The sequence below is a fragment of the Oryzias latipes genome, chromosome 17 (assembly GCF_002234675.1).
Source record: "Oryzias latipes chromosome 17, ASM223467v1".
NCBI classification, from domain to species: Eukaryota; Metazoa; Chordata; class Actinopteri; order Beloniformes; family Adrianichthyidae; genus Oryzias; species Oryzias latipes.
Genome location: NC_019875.2, coordinates 4,148,014 through 4,166,861, shown reverse-complemented (window position 1 = coordinate 4,166,861; position 18,848 = coordinate 4,148,014). Strand labels below are relative to the sequence as shown.

Sequence of the window (18,848 nt, the reverse complement as noted above, 5' to 3'; positions counted from 1 at the left end):
AATTGAAGATATTTCAGACAAAAACATGATCCAGTTTGTGGACATGTGTAAGAATATAAAGTTCCTTCATCAGAGTTCCAGAATCCCTCTGGCTCAAGTTGTGCTTCAGTTTTATGAACAGAGCCTGTAAACAGATGCTCAGCATTCTGGACCAAATGTCATCTTCAAGGGGGCCTGGTTTAACGTAAACAGAGTTACAGTAATTCAATAATGAGTTTATTGATGTGAGAAAAATTCCAAGCAGTTAACTTAAAAGTATAGCTCAATTTATCCCGTAGTCATAAAAGAGAGGAGCAGATTTAATCATCTGATGTTTCTGTTTGTCAAACTTCAAAACAAACTTTGGGTTTTTAATTAGAAATAAAATGACCTTTAAGCATATCAGCAGGTTGTGGAAATAGGTTTATTAATGATTTGTTGACAAGCTATAAGGGATTGTTATTATAAAGTGTAACCAAGTCTTTTAAAAGGCAAATAAACATCATAATCAGTCAAACAATAAATAAAAAGTTGTGTTTTGCAGAGACAGAATCAACTGATGGCACCGACCTGCAATGACAAAGAGGTTAAAAAAAATCTATAAGTTAAGTAAGAATGAACCTAGTAAGACACCAAAACTATTTAAACCAACAGACTTCAGGAATATTCTACATATCTGAAAATAAAAGTACAGCTGAGTTTTCAAGTTTAACTCAAATCTAATAAAGTGCTATGTCATAATTTGAAAACTTGTTCAAAACATATAACTAAATGTTAACTACAGAATAATATTAAACATTTACAGGATGTCCATCTGCTCTGACAAAATTCTGGTTTTACACTGAACAAAAATAAAAAAAGCAACACTTTTGGGTTTTGCTCCCGTTTGTCATAAGATAAACTCAAAGATCTGAAACATCAAGTATGGCTCACAAATGTGTCTAAATTGGTGATAGAGAGCATTTCTCCTTTGCTGAGATAATCCATCCCACCTAACAGGTGTGCCATATCAAGATGCTGATTAGACAACCTGAATATTGCACAGTTGTGCCTCAGACTGGCCACTTAGGCCACTCAATCTACAACTTTGACATCTGAAAACCGCTCACTCACACGACGCCACACATGCTGTCGGCCATCTGCCCTAAACAGGACAGATGGTTATACATATTTCTCTGCGGCGGGAAGATGGTTTCATAAACCGGGCCAGGGCGGCCCATTCCCCGCTGCTTGGATTAATACTATAATGTATTAAAATTGATATCCTAAAAATGTTCTATTATTGTCATTATTATTACCATCCGCTATGTGTACCATATTGCATGCACTTCCTACTAACATATTTGAATTAAACTTAATAACAATAACAATTAGTTGTTAGTGGGCTGCTAGAAGTTTGAAGCTGGGGAAACGATGGTGCACTGGGGTTCTGTCCTTTATCCTCATGTACTCCTTCTCTCCTCTATTCTTGATCATTTATTTATCATTTAGTTCTTCATGCCTCTGTTTGGTGCAGTGGGATTCATGTGTTGTCCCCCTTTCCTACTCCCATCCGGAGGACCGGGAGTGATTGATGTGGACCTCACCGTGGTGCAGCGGTAGGGCGGTTGACACATGATCGTAGGATTGCAGGCCTTGCATGCCCATGAGTCGATGTGTCCTTGGGCAAGACACTGAACCCCACCTTGCCTCTGGTGGTAGGCGGGCACCTGTGTTTGGCAGCGGCGCGGCCACCAGTGTGTGAATGTGTGTGTGACTGTAAAGCGCTTTGTCCTTGGTAGCGCTATATAAGTATACGTTTACCATCTCCCCCCCAGTTCCATCTGGATAAAGACCGTCTGCTGGACTATTTAAACATGTAGTTGTAGAGTAAGATAAGCTGCTTCTTCTCTATGAGTTCTGGTACATCGCCTGTCCGTCCTAGGGGGGGATCCCTCCTTCATGTGGGCATCCCTGAGGTTTCTTCTTTTTTTAACCAGAATCAATTTTTTGAGGAGTTTTTCCTTGCTGAGAAGGAGGGTCTAAGGGCAGGGATGCCAGTTTAGTTTACTCTGTTTAGTTTAGTTTAGCAATTACCTATTGTATTTTATAACTGATTTCATTTTCTTATACAATTGCTGGTCTGAAGCCCCTTGAGACGACTTTTGTTGTAATGTTGGACAATATAAATAAAATTGAATTGAATCCAACTGAACAGTGTTAGGGATTTATCTGGGAAGAGAACGTCTCTCCAACATGCCAGACACCATCAAATGTGAACTTTGGCAAACTTAAGTCAGGTCGAGACCCCAATGGCGATAAGACGAGCTTCCCTGAGACGGTTTCTGACAGCTTGTGCAGAAATTCTTTGGTTTTGCAGACCGACTGTCTGTGTAGCAGCTGTCCGAGGGGCTGGTCTCAGACGATCTTGAGGGGAACATGGTGGATGTGGAGGTCCTGGGCTGGTGTGGTTACACGTGGTCTGCGGTTGTGAGGCTGCTTGGATGTACTGCCACATCCTCTGAAACGTCTTTGGAGACGGCTGGTTGGTAGAGGAATGAACATTCAATTCATGAGCAAGAGCTTTAGTGGACGTTACTGCTGTCAGCATGCCAATTGCACGCTCCCTCAAACGTGGCCTTTTATTGTCGCCAGTCTTAGCCACACCTGTGAAATATTCATGCTGTCTATTCAACATCTTGTTATGGCATACCTATGAGGTGGGATGAATTATGTCAATATCACTATCACAGATGTAGACGATTTGTGAACAATATTTGAAAGAAATAGGTATTTTGTGTTTGTAGAAATTGTTTTAGATCTTTGAGTTCATCTCATGAAAGATGAGAGCAAAAAAACAAAAGTGCTGCATTTATATTTTTGTTCTGTGTATAAAGAAAGCTCCAGCTGTCATCCTCATCAGTTTACTGTCGCTGAAGCAGAGACAGGTGTTCCTGCACCAGTGGGATTTTCCTCCAACTATTGAGCTCGTTTACGCTCCAAACTGAAGTCTTTGGACCCAATCAGCCTCTGTGGAGAATTCTGTCTTCAGTAACATCGGTTCAGCTGATCAGATAAACACCAGAGTCTGACTGGGAATCGTGAATCAACAGATGAGCCTCCCACCCCATTACCCAATCAATGCAGCTGACGCAGAGACGCTAAAATACACACACACCCACATTCATGCCAAACACTGAGGTTCATTCAGTTAACCAGGAAGAAAAAGGCCTCATGACTTATGTGGCATTAGGCAGCATGGGGCAGTTTGTGTGTCTGTAATAAAATGTTGAATGAAATCTATTTCTGGGTAATGACAGACAGCAGACAAAGATATGTCGGTAAGGATTTGTTTTCATGTCTTATGACTCATATAAAATCCAGATTTTCATTGACTTACTTTCTGCTGATCCTTCAGCATACACACTTTCCTCTTCTTCTTCAACCTATAGAAGCAAAAAAGAATGTTTGCTTTTTAAAAAACTGAAACTATTGTTTTTTTACAGAAAGACATGACATCAAAAGCAACACTAGTAGCTCTTTAACGGCTGAAGATTTTCTGTCTGAAGCCTTAGACCAGAAATTTTACCTCATTTCAGTCAGACAACTCTTGCAGAAGAACATTTATTTCACGACATCTTTAGGTTTTCACAACATCTTTAGGATGACATTCACAATTTGATTCACAACTTCGTTTTGGCATAAGGCTCCGTTCAATTCCTTGAGACAATTATTTTTCCATACACTTTCGGGTAACAACCCCCGTAACGGAGCCCACAGGTGGAAGCCGGGGAGGAGGGAGGGGCAAAGAATGAGCGCTGAAGGTAAGAGAGAATGAACAATTGTACACCTGACTTAAATAGGACGCTAAGCAGGTGGGTTAATTAACAGACCCGCCCTAGGGGAGTAACCTGCAATTCTGCCGAGTGTCTGCCCGAAATGCGACGTGTCGCTTATTTCAGTCAGACAACTCTTGCAGAAGAACATTTATTTCACGACATCTTTAGGTTTTCACAACATCTTTAGGATGACATTCACAATTTGATTCACAACTTCGTTTTGGCATAAGGCTCCGTTCAATTCCTTGAGACAATTATTTTTCCATACACTTTCGGGTAACAACCCCCAACACCAAGATCATCCAGAAGAAGAAGAAAATGTGAATGTATAATGTATAATCAGTGTGTAAATAAGATGAGGTGTGTTTTCGGCAGCATTCCATTTTCACTTCATTTCATTTCATTTCATTTCATTTTCCAGTATGACTGCTATGTGTTTACCCGGCACCATTGACCGTTTGGCCGCTCCCTTCGAGAACCACTCTACGAAGGGAACATGCTATCTAGTGTATCTGCTATGTGTTTACCCGGCACCATTGACCGTTTGGCCGCTCCCTTCGAGAACCACTCTACGAAGGGAACATACTATCTAGTGTATCTGCTATGTGTTTACCCGGCACCATTGACCGTTTGGCCGCTCCCTTCGAGAACCACTCTACGAAGGGAACATGCTATCTAGTGTATCTGCTATGTGTTTACCCGGCACCATTGACCGTTTGGCCGCTCCCTTCGAGAACCACTCTACGAAGGGAACATGCTATCTAGTGTATCTGCTATGTGTTTACCCGGCACCATTGACCGTTTGGCCGCTCCCTTCGAGAACCACTCTACGAAGGGAACATTCTATCTAGTGTATCTGCTATGTGTTTACCCGGCACCATTGACCGTTTGGCCGCTCCCGTTCACCAGGGGAGCATACTATCTGAAGAGAGAAAGAGAAAAAGAAGACTGGAGGGGAGCCAACAAGATTACACAACCTGATTCAATTTAAACACCATGCATTTTATACTCATCATTCGCGGCTTCTACTTGAGGGAGGACTTCTCTTAAGATAATTATTTTCCTTACGCTTTAGGGTAACAAAAACCCCCAACGCCAAGATCATCCAGAAGAAGAAAATGTGAATGTATAATCAGTGTGTAAATAAGATGAGGTGTGTTTTTGGCTGCATTCCATTTTCACTTCATTTCATTTCATTTTCCAGTATGACTGCTATGTGTTTACCCGGTACCATTGACCGTTGGGCCGCTCCCTCCGAGAACCACTCTACGAAGGGAACATGCTATCTAGTGTATCTGCTATGTGTTTACCCGGCACCATTGACCGTTTGGCCGATCCCTTCGAGAACCACTCTACGAAGGGAACATGCTATCTAGTGTATCTGCTATGTGTTTACCCGGCACCATTGACCGTTTGGGTCGCTCCCTTCGAGAACCACTCTACGAAGGGAACATGCTATCTAGTGTATCTGCTATGTGTTTACCCCGGCACCATTGACCGTTGGGCCGCTCCCATTCACCAGGGGAGCATACTACCTCAAAGAGAGGGGGAAAGAAATGAAATGGGAGCCGACATAAGAAGTACTCCTACCTGATCTTAGAACGTAAAGCCCTCGCCCGCAAAACTGTGCGGAACTATAATTCTAGCCGCCATGGACGACCCTAGGATGACACAAACTTACATCCAATACAATGCTCCCGATGACATCCTATGCCATGAATGAAATAACCCCATATTTTAAGCTTCCATCACATACTATGACGGGTTAACGGCCATAAACATTTCATCTGGCATAATATTCACACAAGCTTAGTAAAATCCATTATTCTAAGCTGCCATCACACTATGACGGGCTCGACGCCATTATATACACATTATGCATGCTACTCACGCAGGCTTAATAACTTCCATTATTACGAACTCCAACGACAATACCACAACAAGCTTAACGGCCACAAAGTTTTCTCCCATTTGGCATACCAATTAAAATGATTGAATTGATACAACTTAGAGCAACCTAAATTTTGAGGCTTCCACCTGACAAATAATTTTCTTTCAACATTCATAATCCAAGAATTTCACACTCATTCTGCAGCTGACATAGATTGATTCAAGCCAGAAGTGTCCTTGGAACGCAGAGGAGGTCCACCACCCCTTCACTTTCAGTGCAGCAATAGGTACGTTGAGCAGTCATCGTTGCAGCACCAGATCAGGGAATGCATGGGTGACATCATTTCCTGGAAACGGAGAAGCTGATCGGGGCGTGAGGGTTCGCAGGCTCAGGATGCGATGCATAGATAAAAAAAAAACAAAGCAGTATTAGTCTTGACAAGAATATATAAATAACCCAGAAACTGATCAGTTTCAAAATGATTGAGATAAATTAAATAACAGTGCTTTTAAAAACAAATCTTAGAAAGTGAAATTTAATAGATAGTTAAGGTAAAGACCCATTGTGGATTTATCGCACCCTAGAAACCACCATAATTACAAATTCCAACAGTGAAATAATAGTGAAATATATGACCTGCACGGAATCTTAACACCAATTTTTTTTTTTTTTTTTTTTTTTTTTTATATATTCCAATGATAAAAGTAACCTTTGACAGTTTCAGAGGGACGCACCTTCAGGAGGCCATCGAGGAGTAGGAGTAGTAGATGGGAAGCGTAGCCAAGGAGATTTGTAGATGAGGAAGGTCAACATCCCACGTAGCAGAGGATTACAGCTCGGCTGGATTTGATGCCTTGTATATGATATTAATGGTTCTCAAATTTTTATTTAGCCAAGGGCGACTGGATACTGCAAAAGAGAACTTGAGAGCCATGAGGGATCATAGGTTTTGATATTATTTTTTGCTAGACTGAACCTTAAGCATTCAGAGGCGGAGTATAACAAGCCTCCAAATGGGGATGCATCTAGCAGAGTGCCATCTGCTTAGAAAAGGCAGACCGAAGACTGACTTGTGGACACAAGATTTAACTCTTGAACTAAGCTTGAGAGCGCAAGTGATATATTTCCTATGGTCAGGGTAGAAGTTGCTCAAAGTGTTAATTAACCAAGTCAACCGATGACACAATACTATCATTCAATATTGAAACAGCCTTAATATAATCTCCAAGGATGAAATAACCGGACGACCCCTTAAGAACCATCAGAGCTGTAGATTCTGGCGGCCGGTCAAACACAAACCACTCTTCTTAAATCCTTTTCCCCCAAACCAGAAGGCGCAGACACAGGAGAAAAAGTGGAGGAAGCCTGAAGACACAACAGTCATCACAAAACCACTCCAGGCATAGAGAGGGAAAGATCAAACGCAAAACACGAAAATCCAGAACAGGAACACGCGGCCCAGGATCGAACTACCCCCAGCCGAGAAAACAAGGCCGCGACGAGACCGACACACTCACTAAAGCGGCCGACGCAAGTCCCTGAGGACAGGGCAGGACCCACTGGGGTACACAGAGCAGGGAAAAAACAGGCGGAGCAGAACGTGCGGGGGCAATGAATGAGGATCGCTGAGTGAATAAAATGAGCCATAGACGCTGCATAAGAGAGACCAATCATAAGGGAAAATGTCCATAGAGCAGAGACGGGTCCAAGAGACACTGATTCACATTCCAACTAACCAGCAGCTACAACAACGAAGAAAACAAACAGAAGAACCGCCATAATAATAAAGCCAGCATCAAATTAAAGACAATCAAGATTTACACACAGCTCCCAAAGAACAAAACAGCAATAGAAAACAAATGCTAAAAGCCACGATAAATTCAGCCAGCATGAGAAACCTGTCCAAACGAAGTCTGCCAGCCTTCACAACCACAGAAAGGACCCCACAACCCCTGCAAAAAAAAAAAATAAAACAACCGGACGACGCAGAACAACGCAGCAGAAAAAGAATCAGAAGCGCATCATAAAGGACCCGGAAAAAACTACAATTCCCAGGGTCCTTAGGGGCGTGACGTCACCGAAGTAAACAGGAAGTGAGACGCAGCCATAGAAAACTACACGGGAAAAGTTCCGCATGAAGCTCACCGTGGATAATTGGGGTGACCACGGCAGACGAGAAGACCCGACTACTCCTGATCGGGGGGGCACGGACATCCCGAACATTGCGGAAAGCACACCCCCTGCAGATGCACGCGACCGCGGCGAAACGAACGCGCTGTGCGCCGTCAGCCGCCCGCGGATCGTCAGCCGCCCGCGGATCGTCAGCCGCCCGCGGATCGGAGGAGAAATTAAGGAGAGCAGACGCGGCGAAACCAAAACCCCACATCAGAAAGATGGGGATCATCCTTCCCAAGGACGGGGGAACACGGCAAGACGCCGAAAGAGAAGGAGACCCGCGGGCTCGGAGACCGGCAAAGAATGAGCGCTGAAGGTAAGAGAGAATGAACAATTGTACACCTGACTTAAATAGGACGCTAAGCAGGTGGGTTAATTAACAGACCCGCCCTAGGGGAGTAACCTGCAATTCTGCCGAGTGTCTGCCCGAAATGCGACGTGTCGCTTATTTAGTTGAATCAATTTTTCCTGTGTAAGACCTGTAGGCCTGATAGTTTTATTAGTTCATAGTGAACTGTTGTCATTTATCAAAGCAAATGCAAATCAATGAGCTGCACTTCACATTCGTTTCTATGTAAAAAGTTCATTTTATATAGATGTCTGACACATTCTACACTTGTTGGTGTTTCTTCATGTATGATCAATACAGAAAACACTGCAAACATTAAAACTTGGACAATTTAACCACAATAGAATGACCTGGACTGAACTGTGCCATACAAATCTTTTCATTTTTGGAATAAATTGAATTTAAAAAATCCTATTTCCGTTTTATTTTTGCTAGGTTTGGTATTTTCTTGCATCCTTGGTGCCACTATGAGACTTTTTGATTCACCAAGTTTGATAAATATTGTTTGATCTACCTGGTTCTGTTCAGAGGAGTAACTACACTCTGGATAAGACAAAGAAACTCAGGAGACACCTTTATTTGCAGACCAAAGTGAAGAAGCACCAGGACTGCAGATGGTTTATATTTACTGTAGTTTAGATGCTTTTTCCATGCTATGCAGAAAAAGATGCCCTCTCAAGATGCTCCGGCTTGATGATATGTTTTGTTGCAAACGCTGGATACAAAGTAACGTTCGTTTTTGATACATTTCTTGAAGTTTTACTTTTAGCTTTTATCTATAATTCACTATTAAAAGGGCCATCATTTTTTAAAGTTATGCACAACATGTTGCCTGTTTTTTTAAAGAGTATTAAATGAACAACTCTGAGAAGTCAGTTATTTTTGTCAGGACAGCTTGCGTCTCCATTACAGGGCTCACATATGCGATAAATCTGATTTTGGCCGAAAATCCATCTCAGTGCGAGTCCTTCATCCGCATGCAGCTCTGAAGGAGGCAGGCAGAGGAGTAAATAAAGAACGGGTGGAGGCTGTGGCACAGCAGCGTCAAAATGCATCAAAGGTGGGTCACGTGATGCTCTCCTTGAACTGCTGCCCGCCTCAGTTCGGGTTTATTTATCCCATCATCCACTGTTTTCGTTTCAAGGGAAATTATCCAACGCTGCTACAAAGGCTTCCTCCTTTAGACTTGGAGCTGTGATTAAAAATTTCTGTTTGGCTTGTCAAGCTCTGAGGTAAAGCCTGCAGGAAACTATGGAGTCACAGCATTCTCACGGTTAACCCTAAGGTTTTCAGTGCCACTTTTCTTTAACAATTTGTATCATTAGAAAGAAAGATTGCACACTTTTCTACCGCAAGCAGAAATGCAGGATGTCTGTTACATATCTAAAAGTTTGGTCAAAAGACTCCGTGGATCAACCTGACTGACATTTTTGGAGGCTGACCTTTGAAAGCCTTTGCTTTTACAGTCAGGGCCGTGTCTAAAGTTTCTTGGAAAGACTTCTGTAGCTTCTGGAAAGGAGAAACCTGTTCTTGACAAAGACATCCTGCATGTCGAAATGCACAGTAACCTGGTCAGTTTTTGCCCACAATGACCAAGAAACGAAAACCTTTAAAAAAACGCATCTGAAAATGGGAGGCCAGTCATTCTGAGAACAGAAATTCAGCAGCTTTAAACAACCACAGAGTAAAAACATCCCTATAATTACACTCAGAGGACTTTAAATGTTATAAATTACTTGCTATTCTGTCTTCAATTCACTAACTTTGATGAACAAAGCAGTCATTTATGTGCCATATTTAGAATCACATATTATGAGCCTCACAGCACATTTCATCTAATGTCATAAACAGGACTGCTTTCTTGTGTTCCTTTACGCTAAGAAAAGAGGTCAAAAATGACTCAGGCGATTGTGCCTTTAGGCCAATGAGATGCATGTGTGATTCACGTTGTAAAAATAAAGTAAAAACATGCGCCTCGATGGGTTTTAATGCTACGTTTCTACTTGAATAATTAAAAAGCAGCAGAGATTAAAATCCAGTTGCATCAATTAGGATCTGGCGAGGGATCTCACAATTATGCAAGCACAGAGCTGAGAGGCTGGGGCAGTTTTTGCATCAGCACTTTACACAGAATTCAAAATGACTCCAATTATGCAAAACATTTAAAACCACAGAACGTCTTTGTTCCAACTTCTATCTAAAGGTTTCTCAGCTTTGACAGGTCCACTGTTATTTTCACTTTAAGGAAAAACTGGGATTCTGTGAAGACTGAACGCACATTTTACCAAACAAGAGATGGTTTTCATGCAGACAGCCAGATATTTTAATGCGCCGATAATCTGAACAAAATAGTTTTCTTTTATCATTCGCACAAATGATTATAAACTATATTGAAAACACAAAAAATATAACTGAAAAATTAAAAAAATGCATCCATCCATCCATCCATCCATCCATCCATCCATCCATCTTCCTCCGCTTATCTGGGACTGGGTCGCGGGGGTAGCAGTCTGAGCAGAGATGCCCAGACTTCCCTCGCCCCCGCCACTTCCGGGCCAGCCGAGCGATGTAGTCTCTCCAACGTGTCCTGGGTCTTCCCCGGGGCCTCCGTCCAGTGGGACATGCCCGGAACACCTTCCCAGGGAAGCGTCCAGGAGACATCCGGACTAGATGCCTGAGCCACCTCAGCTGACTCCTCTGGATGTGGAGGACAAGCGGTTCTACTCCGAGCTCTCTGCGGGTGACCGAGCTTCTCCCCCTATCTCTAAGGGAGCACCCAGCCACCCTACAGAGGAAGCTCATTTCAGCTGCTTGTATTCGGGATTTCGTTCTTTCGGTCATGACCCAGAGCTCATGACCATAGGTGAGTATTGGAACGAAGATCGACCGATAAATTGAGAGCTTTGCTTTCTGCCCCAGCTCTCTTCACCACAACGGACCGATACAGTGACCGCATAACGACAGACACTGCTCTGAGCCGCCTGTCAATGTCACGCTCCGGTCTTCCCTCATTCGTGAACAAGACCCCAAGATATTTAAACTCCAAACTCCAAGCTCCTACTCCGGTCATACGGAGACCGGACAGCCCTCAGTGAGGCTCCCGGGACCCCATACTCCCAGAGCACCCCCCACAGGACACCACGGGGAACGCGGTCGAACGTCTTCTCCAAATCCACAAAACACAACTGGACTGGATGAGCGAACTCCCTCCAGCACTCTAAAGAGGGCGTAGAGCTGGTCCACTGTTCCACGACCAGGACGGAAACCGCACTGTTGTTCCCGGATCTGAGGTTCAACTAAAACAGGCAGCCGTGGTGCAGCGGTAGGGCGGTCGACCCATGATTGTAAGATTGCAGGTTCAATTCCCGCCTTGCACCCCCATGTGTCAAAGTGTCCTTGGGCAAGACACTGAACCCCACCTTGCCTCTGGTGGCAGGTTGGCCCCAGTGTTCGGCAGCGGAACCGCCATCAGTGTGTGAATGTGTGTGTGACTGTAAAGCACTTTGGGCCTTCAAAAGGGGGTAGAAAGCGCTATATAAGTATACGCCATTCACCATTTAATAGACGGACTCTCCTCTCCAGGACCCTGACAAAGACTTTCCCAGAGAGGCTGAGGAGTGTGAATCCCTGATAGCTGGAAAATACTCTCTTAAAAACAGTTTCAAAAAATGTTATTTTCCTTTATAATGTTTGTCCGTTTCATTGAAGACACAAATTGCAGACTTGTGCGAAATAAAATGGAACAAATGTAATATTAAACCTGAGAAACCAACAATAATTTTCTTCAGCGCTTTTAAAGTCGATTAAACAAAATACATTTTTGTTTGTTCATTTTGGAAACCAGCAATTAACAGCAGACAAACGATAAAAAAAAAAAAAAAATTACATAAAAACACCTTGAAACAATTTTAACAAAAAATGAAAAACTTTGTTGCATTTAACTTATAATTAGCATTAAAAAAACATTTAGTCATGAAATGCTAAACAATTTCCCTCCTTTATTGACTGAACTGAAGCTCTGAAGTCGTTTTGAGGTTCAGTTTTGAGGAAAACTTCCCACCAAAATGAAAAACAACGTCCTCTGCTGTTCCCATCTTTAGTTAGTGATTGATAACACACTGCTCTGGTTGTAAGGGTTGTGATTTTCCCATTTGCCCACTTGCAGGGAGGTTGATGTGAACTCTGTGCGTCTGGAGTTTGAGGACGGAGGAGACGCACGGTCAAGCGAAGCGCAGCGCTGTTCGTGTTAAACAAATGCTGTCAGCGTGGAGGAGTGCTGGGTGTCGGTGACGTGCCAACTTGGCATGCGGACACACCAACTGGTGTGATGGCTCAGAGGCAGCATCACACACACAGCAGGAGTTTCCACGTGATGGAGAGGAAATATGTGCATCAACACTTAGTGAAAACAATACCAGAAAAAACGGTTGTCACTTTTATTTTGAAGATGTCAACCACAAACCCACATGCTTACGCAAAAAGAATAATTCTGCAATCTCTCCAAATGAGTGTGGTTATCACTAAACCTCACCACCCAAAACTGACTCATTGTCATCAAATTCTAAAGTGTCAGTTGTTGTTTTTATAATGGTTTCATAATCTTTAGTTTTTTCATTTATTATTTTCTGCATTTGCGACAGCGGTCATTCTGACATGATGTGTAGTAAATGTCATTTATTCTCTAACTGAATAGCTCACAGCAGATATAGGTGCAGTTTTTGCACAGGGCTGTCGACTTCCAACCACAGTTTGTTTCCTCCGATTGTACACTTCCTTTTGGGAAAGTGTGACTTGTACCAGAAAATGAAGGAGTTTGTTCACCTGCAGTGATTCATCTACGGACAAACTGTCCAGCTGAACAAAATGCAGACTGTGAGAGGTGTACAGTTTAAGCCTTATCCACATGCACCTGTACAGGTGCAGCGAGTTCTCCTGGCCTGGCCTTGTGCTATCCTATGACCCCACCCTTACATTGACGTGTTCTCCCTACCATGACAAAGGTGATTAAGTTGGACAGATTTCATGTAATCCATGGACACCAGTGAAGATCACAAATCATTGAAGAAAAAAGGGTTCAGCGCACTGTCTAGTGGGTCTAGATGACCCAACTCCCTATGGTAAAGTGCCTAGGATAGCACAAGGGTTATGAGGAGCACAGGTGTGTCGTGCAGTTCCCTCGTGGCTCATGAAGCCCCATTGAGGGATGCCATTGTCGTGCGTGGAGTAACTGTATCATAAACTTTTTGTAAGAATAATGCAAGTTACAGGACGTACAGGTGATGCTGTTGAACATCTTATGCCACACTCTTGCCATTAGTGAGGTGAGTGCACTGGCTCCTGACTGACCCGGCTCAAAGATTTTACACACAGATTGTGCCCGTAGGACACCCACACAAACTTACACTCTGATTGTCTAATTTCCTCATTCCTCACAGTCAGGTTGCACATTTATCACGTGAACAACACTAATAGGTCCACTACGCAGAATGCAGGCTTTAGGGGGGTTATAAAAAGGAAAAATCTGTGACACGCCTGCGTCTCACCCACTTCCCCTTTACTTTCCCTTAGGTGTTGTATAAGTGTTCTCTATGACCTGTCGCCTGCAGCATGCCCCTAGGAAAAAATGTGCACGGACATTTTTGCATTACAGGCTTACCGGGTTGTCTTCCATCCCAAAAGTTCCTGCAGGTCACCCGCGTGCCCCGTACAAAGGTAACTAATTAGTTCTTCATACTCTGCTGCTCGACTTTAAGAGCACACATCACCATTGCTAGAACTCGGATGTCTGCTCTAAAATCTGCTCTGGGATCACCAAAAGGGATCCAGGACATTTATCAGACAGACGGGTAATTCATTCTTTCCTGTCAGTAAAGCGTTTAAAAAGACTCACTGTGTGATGCTGCTATTATCTGATTCGGTCTTGATGTCTGATAAGCGGTGATGAATAGTTCTGTGTCACTTTTCAGAGAATTTTGTCTGGAGTGTTCACACTTGCGGGGAAAGCAGTTACAGACACACTTTCAATTTAACTGCAGCCTTCTGTTCGTTAGGAAGAAATCAACCGAGCCGAAGACTTTCCATCCATCCATCCATCCATCCATCCATCCATCCATCCATCCATCCATCCATCCATCCATCCATCCATCCATCCATCCATCCATCCATCCATCCATCCATCCATCCGTCCGTCTGTCCGTCCATCCATCCATTTTCTGAACCTGCTGAATCCTTTTCCGGTGTACACCCTGGACAGGTCACCAGGCCGTCTCATCTGACCAATCGTTGTAAAACCATTTCATTCATGCATTGTATCTAAGCACTGACCTGCCTTACTTACATGTCCACTTTAGCTTTAGTCTAGAAAAATGAAGATTTTATTGATTTTTGCAGAAATGATTTTCCCCCCTGAGACGCTTTAAACTTCAATCTCATGTAGGGTTGGGCGATGTCCCCTAATTTGGCCGTTGACGATGTTTGCTGTCAACCATCGGGATGGACGATGACATCGTCGGGGGGGTATTTTTACATTTTTCGTTCTTATATAACCGCTATTCGTTATTTTGCTTTTTTCATTTTATTTCCCAACTAATGGTTAATCCGCGATGATCCAGTATAAACTGAGGGAAGTGACTTTAACAGAAAAAGTAACAAGCAAAATAGAAAAGAAGTGGTCCGCTCCCGCACTTAACTAGCGAAGTGGACCGGCGGAGGGCGGATTTACAGCTTTGTGTTTGATGGGAAGGGGGGGGGGGGGTACATGAGCGGTATGTGTGGGAGATTTAAGACTGCGATCCGTCCCGCAGCTCTAGGGGTACAAGCAACCGAACTCAGAACCGGGTCTAAACGTGTGTCTGAGCACAGCTCGGATCGTCAGCACACACAGCGGTTTGAGCATCAAAGCAGAAATGTCGCTCAGTCCTTAGAAAACATTCAAGCAATCACGTGGATTTGTGTTTCCAGTCGTGTCCCGACTAAATAAAGGCTGATGTTATTCACAGGATGCAGCGCCACCCAAAGCTTATGTTGTTAGCCCGTGTTAGCATACTGCTAATCCTGGCTCCGTTCAGAAAAAGCACTGACCACACGGATTAAAATTCAAATGATGAGCGAACAGGTGTTTCATAATAACCGTAACATTATTAAAAGCACGTTTAGAAGATCGTCTCGTATTTTACCGAGCTGACATGTCAATGTATATAGCCGCTCGGTGCTGTTATCGTTTTGTATTGAATTGTTACCTTCAATAAAGTTTGGAAAAAAAGCCGCTCGGCGAAAGTTGTATCCTCTTCCGGTTTTCAAACTGCGCATGTGCGAAATACTGCGCGTGTGCGAATGATTTATTCCGACCGAAATTGTGACCTTAGTGAACGTTTTTATATTCTAAAAACATTTTTCTGGGCCCATGTACACGGTTGGATTCTAATCCGACCATTGATCCCATCAAGATATTTTGTACATGTAACCGCGGCTTATGATGTCGACGCGCAACGTGGCGGGGGCGTGGCATCACGATGGTGGTCTCCCCATCGGGATGTCAGTCACCCATCACGATGGACGATGATATCGTCCATCGGCACAACCCTAATCTCATGTCTTCTAGTTCTTTCTGCAGGTATTTTAGTAGAAACACTCCACAGCACACTGTGAACGGTGTCACTCTTAAACCTTTCACAGAGCCAGCTGGGTCGTACCACTTTTTAACCACTAAATGTAGCTGTTGTCTAATGTAGAATTTTGAGAAAAGTAAGTTGTGTAAATTGTTGTTTGGACATAGAAACCATTGTTTCTCTTTCTTTTGCCCAAGGAGCCCCTGAAGCCCTGTAGTGAGCATTTCCCCCTTAACCTATTTGCTCTCTCCCATAATAATGTGATCATCCGGCCCATGAATAAAACATGCCAAAGTAGAGATCCACTCTACCGATATTTCAGGAAAGGGGGATGATTTGAATTTTTCGATGACGGCTTTATTGCTCATTACCCCCTCATAAGGTCGGGCTCTGACAGCATTCGGCCGGTGGCTGTGAGCTTATAGCTGCAGCTGCTCTGCCAGGCTGTCTGTGCTGACAGTTGCTCCGGCTGTGGATGCATTTTCCATTCAGACTCCGGCTGCTTCCTAAATGAATCTGTGCTGCTGCATATGTAGCTGCACTGAAACTCTAATAAGCCAAGTAGACAGTGTCAAACCTGAGGCCAGTCGAGCTCTAATCAGCCGTGAAAGGATGTTGACGATCATACGACCAACGCACGTGCAGCAAAAGCACGCCGTTGCAGTTAAACTGCGCTGCGTGTCACATTTCACACGTTAGCTGGCACTGTGGATGTTTCACAGAAGAGATCAGAAGCATCCGCTCTGCTCTCCCTCCACTGAGACCTCCTTCATCAGCGCACTTACAAAACGCATCTCACACACGTGTGTTGAGGAGGCAGCACAGCGTCTGCCCTGCACCTCGCCATGAAGACTGTGCCGCCGCTCGCCACAGGACACGCCACTCCAGGGACAGAGCAGAGCATCGACCCAGCTCTGTGATTTTCTTTGCTCTAGCCTGCAAGGCTTACCCCCTTCCTAAGTCTGGATGCAGCAGGCTTGTCCGGGCTTTGAATGTGTGTGATAATGAGTCCATGAATTACTTATAGATTAGCCTTTTTAAAGGTCGTTTTTTGTCTGGAACAACAAGCCAATTTATAAGGAATTCCCAGCAGGACGCTGACTTTCAGGTGGCAAAGCACCTGGAGGTCAAGGGCTGAGCAAATGAGCAACAGTTTGTCTGATCTGATTACCTCAGTGACTTCATGTTCAGGTTATGAGACCACTCACTCTATTCTACCAAAATCCCCAACAGCGGAGCAAACTTTTTGCTTGGTTTATAGACTGAAGGAAACTATTTGTATGTCATTTTCTAGATTGTTTTGATTAGTTTCCATTTTTTCATGGCTTAGGGAAAATATGTTTGGCATATCCCTTCAGGGGTCGTCAGAGCAAATCAGCTTTCACTGATTCACACAGGTGGTTTGGCACAGGTTTTTAACGCCTGATGCCCTTTCAGACGCAACCCTGCATTTTATCCGGGCTGGGGACCGGCACAGGATGATCCAGACTTGGGCCACCTTTGTGGCTAAATAGTTAAGCAGTAGCGTGAAGGGTGTTGCTGAAGGACACACACTGGATGAAGCCCCCTGGGAATCGAACCCTGCGCCAGTCCTACACGCATCCACCTGAGCCATCCAGCCACTCTTAGAAAATGGTGGAAATAAAAGCTTTTTCTTTTGTTGCTGTGTCTTTTCACAACACTAAAAAGTCAGCAAAGAAGCCGGTAAATGGAACCCGTCAGGTGTTATTTTTCCCCCAATCGAGCTGCAAACCAATCTGCAGATGTGTGAGACATGGGGCGCCGTTCAGGCTTTGGTCCAAAGACTCAAACTCCAATCTGTTGGAGTCTGTAAAGATGGTGTATTTACTGCACAGGTGCGATGGGAAGCAGGCGATCTATTTGAAAAAATAGATATCTGAATTATTCTAATTAAAAAAAACATTTAATCCTGTGATGGTGCAACACAAGTTATTCCCATTTGTGGTCTTAAACACTTGCCATTCCAAGCCTTGGTGTCCTACTGGAGCTTTCTAGGATTACATCTTACAAATGTGACAGGATTTCTGAGGGATCACAGGGTTTCTGGTCTTCTTTTAAGGTTTTTCTAAAAGACATGTAGTTGCTCATCTGAGGAGCTTCTCAAGAAATTCAGCTTTTTATGTACTGACTTCTTCAAACAAGGGGGAACAAAACCTCTGAGGTGGGTTTTGGCACATAAGTGAACCGTTACATTTCTGTACCTGTGTAGATAATAAGGGTTATGAAGATCGGCTTTCATAAGACGTGATCTGATGACATGAAGGCCGAATCCGAAGTCTACCCCAACCCATCCGACTGCAGGGGCATTTGGAGCTTTAGAGGTGTGCGAACTTGTTTTTTAACTCTTGTGCTATCTTGTGGGGTCCAAATTATTTGCGATCTTCACTGGTGTCCATGGATTACATGAAATCTTTCCACCTTTATCCACCTTTGTCATGGTAAGGAGAACACGTCAATGTAAGGGTGGGGTCATCTGGAGCCCACAAGATAGCACAAAGGTTAAGGGACAGCTGTAGGGGCTTGGGGCTGGAAATCCCTCCGCTGGGAGGGTGGTCCGTGTCGTGCTGTGCCGTGGAGGACAAACACATTTCTTCACATGGCTGCGCACTGAAGCACAGAAGTTTACATTCAAATGTAAGCAATGACTTTTGGAAGTTCTGACAGCTTCTCCCTTATGTAGATGAAATGTTAAATGGCGCATACTTGTGTGGCGCTTTTCTACCTTCCTCGAGTCCCATTAACCCATTCACACAGTGATGCCGGCTCCGCTGCCGAACACTGGCACCAACCTTCTACCAGAGCAAGGTGGACTCTGACATATGGGCGGACAAGGCGGGGAATCAAATCTGCAATCTTCAGATCAGACGTCGACTACTCTATCGCTGCACCACGGCCGCCCCGGATGACCGGCGACTATTCTTGATGTCATCGAGGGGTAGTAACGTCTGAATTTGAAGACATTCTTTTTCCATATCTCTCCGTTTGGAGGGCTAAATGTAGGGGTAAGG

General features: G+C 43.9%; 1 protein-coding gene across 1 annotated transcript in view; it reads right to left on the bottom strand.

Moving 5' to 3' along the window:
- ak5 (adenylate kinase 5) overlaps nt 1-18,848 on the bottom strand; it is a 107,150-nt gene that overhangs the window by 21,173 nt on the left and 67,129 nt on the right. The window contains exon 9 of the mRNA XM_004078698.4: nt 3,359-3,404. Coding sequence (XP_004078746.1) covers nt 3,359-3,404 — 46 coding nt within the window. The remainder of the gene's footprint in view (nt 1-3,358; nt 3,405-18,848) is intronic.